The 8,613-nt window shown below is 53.2% G+C and overlaps 3 protein-coding genes across 3 annotated transcripts; 1 reads left to right on the top strand and 2 right to left on the bottom strand.

Annotated features, from left to right (window-relative positions):
- Positions 1 to 1,558: 1,558 nt before the first annotated feature.
- BKA67DRAFT_568563 (uncharacterized protein) lies at positions 1,559 to 3,604 on the top strand. The gene is made up of 2 exons (XM_046103039.1): positions 1,559 to 2,081; positions 2,159 to 3,604. The coding sequence occupies exons 1-2, from the start codon at positions 1,771 to 1,773 to the stop codon at positions 3,291 to 3,293; spliced, it is 1,446 nt and encodes a 481-aa protein (XP_045957372.1). The 5' UTR covers positions 1,559 to 1,770; the 3' UTR covers positions 3,294 to 3,604.
- Positions 3,605 to 6,698, bottom strand: BKA67DRAFT_568558 (uncharacterized protein). Its single transcript, XM_046103038.1, has 5 exons — positions 6,199 to 6,698; positions 5,362 to 6,132; positions 5,075 to 5,287; positions 4,737 to 5,017; positions 3,605 to 4,674 (listed from the first exon to the last, which is right to left on the bottom strand). Exons 1-5 carry the CDS (start codon positions 6,300 to 6,302, stop codon positions 3,992 to 3,994), a joined length of 2,052 nt encoding a protein of 683 aa, XP_045957371.1. The 5' UTR covers positions 6,303 to 6,698; the 3' UTR covers positions 3,605 to 3,991.
- A 469-nt stretch (positions 6,699 to 7,167) lies between these two features.
- Positions 7,168 to 8,214, bottom strand: BKA67DRAFT_593141 (uncharacterized protein; the record flags this gene model as incomplete). The annotated part of the gene is made up of 2 exons (XM_046104910.1): positions 7,168 to 7,301; positions 7,371 to 8,214. The coding sequence occupies 2 exons, from the start codon at positions 8,212 to 8,214 to the stop codon at positions 7,168 to 7,170; spliced, it is 978 nt and encodes a 325-aa protein (XP_045957370.1).
- Positions 8,215 to 8,613: the final 399 nt, after the last annotated feature.

The raw sequence follows: 8,613 nt of genomic DNA, 5'->3' as shown, positions 1-8,613 counted from the left end.
CTCCTCAAGGTCCAGAGCTGGCGACTTGGTGATTTCAACATCTAGATAGATCATCTCTTTGTACCTTATAAGGCACTGTTTTTTTTCGGTTGGCTACTTGTTTCGCAATTCGATAGAAAGATGGATAAATGAATGGCGTAACCATAAATCATGCTCCATCATATTGACCTGTGTGATTCACCTAGAGCGAAACGTATTATCATTTCTCTTGTTGACTGTGGTTTTGTGATCATGTTACCACTTGAACAGAAGGCGGCTGCGCAAAATTGCAATCGGCCGTGTGACCTCTGTTACCGTGGTGCACAATTGTAGGATATTTACGCTGGGTATAGCGTCAAAACTGTGGAGAGACTGGTCGCCATCAAGGGCTGTCTGAAAGGACCATAGCAAAGAGCGAACGATCGTATTATCGGTCTCTGAATATGGCCATCGCAGAATTGTGAAGCTTGAGATGGGAAAATGGACGGATGTATGTATGATTGCAGTTTTATAGGATGTGGCTCACCCTCCATGAATCTGGTGACAGAGATACTATTGATTGATATGAAGCCATAGAGACACGAGCTTGATGTTTTTTAAGCCTGTGTAGACTAACTCCCGGGATGCTGTGATGGGGTTGAGAATGGCAGGTCGATGGGAAATGAGTGAAGGGGGGTATAGAGAAGATTGTGATGGATTGAGTGGTATGATTTTCCCAATTTGGACAATACAATAAGCGGGGCTCGGAGCTGGGACAACTTTTATTTTATCCGGATATTATCGACGGATCGATTTCAAAAGTTGTTACCGTACGAGCTCGTCTGCATCTTGCCTCCGCATAAAAGGGGGCATTTAGCTATTAGTACGTCCTTTGGACGGAAGGTTAATATGGGCGGAGAACCCTTCCAGTTCATCAGACGGGAGTGGGATGGATTTACCGGACTTAGCAATCCTTTCTACCAAACACCGCGGAATTGTGAGGCATGGGATGGTGTAGATTGAATCCACAACGACTTTTGGCGGGTTTGAAGTTGTCAGTCAGGGATATTTGTTTAGTACAAGATTCCGCAATCCCGCGGGTTCCTCGGGTGTTACTGTAGTGTTTCTCCACACCTCGTAGGGCTTGATTTCTACTAATACATTCCGCGGGATTGGGGTTCTCGCCTTAATCAGGTATGGAGGAGGGAGGGGGGGGGTTGCATGGCAATTCACTAGGCTTTCCGTCCCAAGCAGATGCACCCATGCCATGCACACAGCAACCCGCGGCTCTATCGTCATAGTCCATGGGGCCGGGTTTTACTCACTTCAACGTCTACCACATCGCACCCCTGTCCGGGCCAATTCTAGATCGTAAAGGTCGATCGATCACTATTACCCCAGATTATGTGTAAACCCGCGGCAGCCATGACGATATCGTGCATCGTGGCAAGCAGTCCATCTAGTCCACATAATGCCTCCTCCACACAAAGCCGTTGGCATTTGGTCTACATTTCAGACCATGGTGCCTATGAGGGCACCACATCTCCACGATGACTTGTTTTGACTATAAGGCATCGTGAACTTGACCGTCAATTCATCAACTCATCAACTCATCAACTCATCAACTCATCAACTCATCAACTCATCAACTCATCAACTCATCAACTCATCAACTCATCAACTCATCAACTCATCAACTCATCAACTCATCGACTCATCGACTCATCGACTCACCAACTCATCAACTTACGAACTCATCAACTTACGAACTCACCAACTCATCAATCTCGCTGTTCATCTCCAATCGCAACAATGACTCAAATCACCCAAGCCGAGCGCCCTTTCCGCGTTATCATCGTCGGTTCCGGCGTCGCTGGCATGGTGGCCTCCAGCTGTCTTCAGAAGCTCGGCATTGACCACGTGGTTCTTGAGAGACAGGCGGATGTGGCGCCTCCTCTTGGTGCTGGCATCTCTATGTGGCCGCATGGTCTTCGCATCCTAAACCAGCTCGGGTGCTTGGATGCCGTCAAGGAGGCGGCCGTTCCCGTGAGCCGCTTTATGTCACGCGCTCCCAATGGACGCCTGATCCATGACAATTTGCTCTACACCCATGTTGAGCAGAAGTACGTTTTCCTTGCTTTGAAATTCTTCATCATCCCAGTCCGGTCTTTCCGAAAGACATGCTAACAAAATTTTCCAGCCACGGGATTGGCTTCTACCCACTCGAGAGGCAGCGATTTCTCCAGATCCTGTACGACGGTCTGCCAGACAAGTCCTTCGTCAAGACTGAATGTACCGTCGAAGACGTGGCCCAGTTTCCCGACCGGGTCGAAGTGAAGCTCTCCACAGGGGAGGTCGAGACGGGTGACATGGTCCTCGGCTGCGATGGTGTCCACAGCCTGGTGCGAAACATTATGTGGGACCATGCGACCAAGACGTCGCCGGGTCTCATCCAGACCAAGGAGAAGACCTCTCTCAAGACATCGTGGAAGACGCTCGTCTTCATCACGCCTGGCATCCCCGAGCTGGGGGAGCGCGACCTCACCGTGACCTACAACGACGGCTTCACCTTCCTCGTCACCTCGCAGCCCAACGCCGTCTACTTCTTCGTCATCTTCCGGCACGACAAGCCCTTCACCTGGCCGCGCCGGGAGCGCCACACGGACGCCGAGGCCGACGAGCTTGCGGCCCGCGTCGCCGACAAGCCTGTGACGGACCAGCTCGTCTTTCAGGAGATCTGGAAGCGGCGCACACGGGCCTCGGTCATCTCGCTCGAGGAGTGCGTCATGGAGCACTGGCACCACGGCCGCATCGTGCTGGCCGGCGACGCCGTGCACAAGGTGCACCCCAACATGGGGCTGGGGGGCAACTCGGCCATCGAGGGCATCGCGTCGCTCATGAACCACCTCGAGCGAGTGGTCCTGCCCAGCAGGGAGAAGCACGGCAGCAAGCCGAGCGCCACGGCCCTCAGCATGGCCTTTGCCGCGTACCAGGACGAGCGCAAGCAGCGCATGCGCGAGCTCATGGACCTCAGCAACATGGTGGCCAAGATGCACACGTACGCCACGCCGCTCCACAAGTTCATGGCCAACTGGATGCTGCCGCTGTCCGACGACCGCAACTTCGCCGACCGCGTGGGCGCCTACATCGCCACGGCGCCCCGGCTCAACTTCGTGCCCGAGACCGAGTTCACGACGGGCCGGCTACCCTGGCAGCTCAACAAGGCGCTGGCGCTCCCCCTCGAGGAGGACGAAGGAAAGCTCGACGATGAGGAGCGACATTTCTTCGAGAGTGTGCTAGACAGTCGGCTAGCTAAGGTTGCGGTGGCTGTCTGATGAGAGAGATATAAGAACCTGTTTTCGGAGTAGTAGGGGGCGTTTGTTTTCTCCATGTCATCATATTGTTCGCATTTCCAGCGGGGGGATTTCCAGATGTGAGGCTAGATTCGGTTTTTTTTCTTTTCGATGTCTACGGCGTTTTAGGTGGTTCAAACAAATTATCTCTGTATCTAATCAAGCGTTCCTATATTCGTATTGCCTTCCATGTTAAAAACAACATTGAGATCTCTTATTTATGTCGTGACAGCTGGTTGATATCTACATACTGGGTATTTGCCTAAATACCAATCATATTTGAAATACCTAACCTCAATAAATATATTTAAATATCTTCATGCGCGCCTCGGTTGAGTCGAATAAGAGATTGTGAAATGACTGAGTCTGGGCTATGTACATATGTACTCATGTATATGTACTGACATATTAGAACAGAAAGTGGTGCTGGTGAGAACACCGCAAGACCAAAAGGAGGAAAGCTCCAAGATTATGCGCCGATGCCCCTGGCGCCTCGTGGATTCCGACGCCCTCCTACCCGCCCGAAGCACGTCAGACTCGCAGAGTGAGCGATCCTACATAAGCACACTGGCTTTATAGAATTCAGTGCATCGATATATACTCCCGGAATGAATGTGACGTGGGTATTATTCATGGCTGCTTTATGTAGCTTTTGAGTCTAGAAGTAAACTATCAATTGCTCATGTGAACAAGGGAAGATCAAATGCGCCGTCAGGTAAGAGATCCCACGGAGAGCTCCATATATCCGACAACCAAGGCTCGTCGGACAAGCTCAGCACGAGCTCATCCGGGATAGGCACTTCTTCTGCGCCATAGTGTACCGCACTACTTCCTTTGGCGCTGTACTCGTCTATGACGACGCCGACGCCGGGCGATTGCAGCGCCGCTCCAGACAACACATCCGGCGTCATCTCGGCCAAGATCAAGGCCTTGATGCTTCGCAGAAGATACGTCGTTTTGAAGAAGAGACCCCTCCGCGGTGACCCTTGGTCCGCATCCACCATGCCCACAGCCGCGGGCACAAGCTCAACCGTCTCGCAGGAGCGATCGAGCGCTGCAAGGACGTCGGCGCGCCGCCGCACCTCGTCCGTGTCCCAGCCGGGCTCACTGAGTGTCGTGAGTTTGAACAGCACGATGAGGCAGTGCGTAGACTGCGCAAATGTGTCGACCGTGATGCCGAGCCAGTCCACGAGCGGCATCTCAAACCAGACTGCCAGCCAACGCTCAACACAGGTGAGGAGCGAGTCGAGGTCCTGCAGTCTGTGGAATCCCGAAAGACTAGTGTCTTGGTGGCTCGCCAGCCGTGTGAGGATGGACTCGCGGATCTTCAGCTCAGCGCTGTAGAGGTAATATTGTGCAGAGCCTACGTAGGTATTTTAAGCCTCGGAACGTTCCGCACAGATGGGTGTAAAGTTAGAGTCTTACTGTACAAGCAGATTTGAGATGGGAGGCTTTGTCGTATCTCATCGAGCTGCCCCAGCAAATACGTTACGAACATGGCTGAGGAAGATTTTGGGTCTCCGCCATTCGCAGCAGGCTGGTCCCCAGCGGCGCACATTAGCTGGTTTGTAATGGCCTGGCATTTTACCTGGGTAGCTAGTACCAAGTCCCAGTCGGTTTCTGCCGCTTCGCAAAGGATTCGCAGGCAGCTGGCCATATATGGGGTCCAGCGGAGGGCTTCAACTTTCCTGTATGTCGACCACGCCCTGTATGCGTGTTAGCCTAAAATGTGTCTCGGCAAGATGTAGGCAGAGCTTTCTGACGCTGATGTAAGGTGAAAGACAGATAGCATGGTGCGACGCTCTTCCAACGTCCTTGGCTCCCGCCCTATCGCGTCTCTGATGAGAATCTTGGCTGATCTGGTTTGCCGCAGATGGGAGAAGGAATCTTGATGGATACCCAGATCGGTGGCGAGAGAGACGGCCAACTGTGCAAGCATAGTCATGAACGGCTTGTCTTTTTTGAAGTAGTGCGCCCTAAAAGAGATGTCAGCGTGGGCAACGGGCTGGATAGACTCGGGACAAAGAAGGGGTCGGGATGAGAGACTCACCAAGCGCCGAAACATATGACGCCAAGGAGCAGGTCCAAATTAGCGAGATGCTGCGCAACGATTCTCTGAGAAATAATATACCATACCGTGTCCTCCATAGCGAATTGCTCCGACACGTCAGGATTGGTGAGGCACATGATGACGAACCAGAGGAAGGGCTTTTCCTGGCGAAGTTGGCGCGCGCTCTTGTGGGTAGGGACATGGACGAAAGGGAACATTGGGACAAACGAACGTCGAAACACGTTCAAGTGCTCCTCTGCCCTCTGATCCGAGAAGTTGTGCATCGACACATCGTGGTGAATGGGCGACGATATTGAGGCATCGCACTCAGGCGGGCGGACCGGACGTATGACGGAGTTTCCTGCGTCGAACACCAGGTGGGGGTCGGCTCCAGATTCGAAGCTGCCTGCTAATTCGCTGTATGTGGTAGCCGTGCCTGTGTGAGTTGAGTTGGGCGGCGTAGGGTGCACATGAAAGTGGGCAGCGCTGTCGGCATGCGACTTGGGGGTGTCATGAGATTGTTGGGATTGTGGTGTATGTAGTTGTTGCAGCTGGACATCCTGACCTTGGGCCTGACCATGTTTCTCGGTGGCCTGAGAGCGCAGTAGAGACACGAGGCTGTCCAGCTTCTCCTCGAGTCGGGTCGATAGCACTGGCGATGACTGTTCTTGTATTGACAGTCGCTGTTTTTGTTGTGGCTGCTGATGATGCGGAGGCGTCGCGGCCTTTCGTTTGCGTGCGGGTTCACATTCCTTCCCGAGGCGATGACACCTTTGGCAATGCTGGTAAGCACTCCTCTGGGGGACCAAGATGAGATGAAGATGTGCAGGCACTTACCGTTGACACTCAGATCCGCCGACCCTCAAGAAGCACTTGGATTTAGCTCGCGCGCAGCCTCCACACGCCTGTCCATAAGGCGCGGCGCTAAGGAAATCGTCCATTCCGCCAGAGCCAGATGAACAGGAAGAAGTTGCGACTCGCGACTCGCAAATTGCAGGTCAGTCAGTGAATCGGACTGCACAATACAAATGAAAAGGGATGTGGGTGTGATCTGCACTTCCTTACATACCGGAAATCGCTAGGTTTAGGGAGTCATTGCAGCTGAGCAATCCGCGCAACCTGGACCTGCTCGGAGAGCGCGCACCGAACATGCCGCCCCCCTGCCAGCCTGCCCTGTGCCCTGCTGCCCTGCCCCGCCAGAGTCATTGCGGATCTAAGTATTTCAGTAGGGAAATGCTCCAAGCATTACATGCACATAGAGCGCATGTCTCGTTCAACGTGATCGCGATAGATCTCAACCTGGTGTTTAACTACATGGAGGTACGACTCTGTCGACACTGTATTGCTTCTCTCCGCGACACCCGCCTCGAATGGTACGTCCATACTAGACTCGTCTAGTCTAACCTTGGTCTGGTGTACCTGTAAGTTCTACATCATACGCCAGCTGTCGATTCGGGGTTCCCCTGCCCCATGCACACAAGCTTATCACAGGTGGGGTTCATGACCGCCATAGGGCTGAGCAGCACAGTGTAGATCCTTGCAGGCTGTAGAAAGAGTACCTGTTTGTTTCTCCATTCCCTATGCATGCTACCAATCAACAAGTTGCTAAAACCATGCACCTGAAGATATAACCCTGAAAGAAACATCCTCAACGCAACGTGTCTACACACAAAACTATATCAAGTAGAGCGGAAAATAAAGTAGAGAAGCCCGAGCACATGTCTATCCGAAGTCCAGAAAGAGGAGAGAGAGGCGGCCCCCCCAACGCGCCCCGAAGATACCGACGATCCATCCTGTTCCTATTCTTCAGACATACGGCTTGACCTGTGCCTCGGTCCAATTCCAAAAGTCACGCCCAATGTTGGTACCGCCCTCGGACTTGGATTTTGCGCCTGCGAGCATCTCGGGCGAAACTTTCCAGAACTGGCCCCACGGAGCGACTGTTTCAATCCCAATTAGTCATTTTGCTCTATCTCACATTCGGAATAACACGTCGCCCTTGTACTTACTGAAGGTTCCTGATTTTTTAAGAGTGACGTCGGGAGAAAAGGCGGCAAAGAGGTTGGTGTAGGCGCCGAAGACGGGGGGGTAGAGCAGTGTCTTCCGGAGGATGCACGTCATCATGGACCCCTGGGTGCGCCAGAATTCCGAGTCGAGGTTGCCCGGGTTCAGCGGGAGCGAGAGGACGCCGTCGGCGCGGTGGCGGGCGGCGAACTCGGTGGCGTGGAAGTAGTTGCCGAGCTTGCTGATGCTGTACTGCTCGAAGCCGCCCATGCCGTCCACCTTGGCCAGTTTCTCGACGAAGCCCTTGGGGCTGATGGCCTCGGCGGCCGACGATGCCACCCAGACAACGCGCACCGAGTTGGGCGCCGACTTCTTGGCCGTCGCAACGAGCGCGGGCGTGAGCAGCTTGGTCAGCGCAAAGGTGCCGATGCAGTTGACCCCCAACTGCAGCTCGTAGCCCTGCTTGGACTTGGAGCCCTTCTCGGGATAGCCCACGCCGGCGTTGTTGAAGAGAATGTGCAGCTGCTGCTCCCTGCGGAGGAATTCCTTGGCTGACTCGTTGACCTTGGTCAGATCCGACAGATCCAGCGGGAGGTAGATGAGCTCTCCGGCAGATTTGGGGACGGCAATCTTGATGTCTGCTATCGCGTCGAGCGTCTTCTTCTCGGAGCGCGCCATCATGTAGACCGTTGCATTCTTGGAATAGACGATCTTGGCGATTTCCTTGCCAAGACCGGTATTGGAGCCCGTGACGATGATGACTTTGTCAGTCAGATCTTGCACATCCTTGTCGGTATACGTTGCCTTTCCTGGGAAGGACTGTTTCATGAAACTGACGGTGCCAGGCATGATGTCAAGAGCCTCGCGATATAGCGATGCTTGGTATGGTATAGGTTCAGGTACAGGTACAGGTACAGGTGCAAATGTGATTGTTGGGTTGGGTGAGAGTATAGAGGGATAGGATGCTTGAGTTGACCAAGAAGTATTTACTATCTGTGAAGATGTTTAGAGCCTCAAGAATCTTCTCGGAGGCTATTTGGACGAGGCTTATTATATAAGTCCATTCCTCAGTTTTGCAGTTGAAGCATGTGCTGCATACATTGACTAGACCCTTAAACTGGATTACAGGGATAATGCATCTCGCACAAAGCGGGTCCGATGTGGCCGAGCAATGGGAGAAACCCATCGGGAAACTGGGGTAGCTAAGACATCCCTGCACTCCCTCGGGAATTCCGCGGAATCCAACTC

Source organism: Truncatella angustata (assembly GCF_020726525.1).
Source record: "Truncatella angustata strain MPI-SDFR-AT-0073 chromosome Unknown BKA67scaffold_5, whole genome shotgun sequence".
NCBI lineage: Eukaryota > Fungi > Ascomycota > Sordariomycetes > Amphisphaeriales > Sporocadaceae > Truncatella > Truncatella angustata.
Note: the sequence above shows the minus strand (reverse complement) of the source record. Positions and strands in the feature narration are given on the sequence as shown.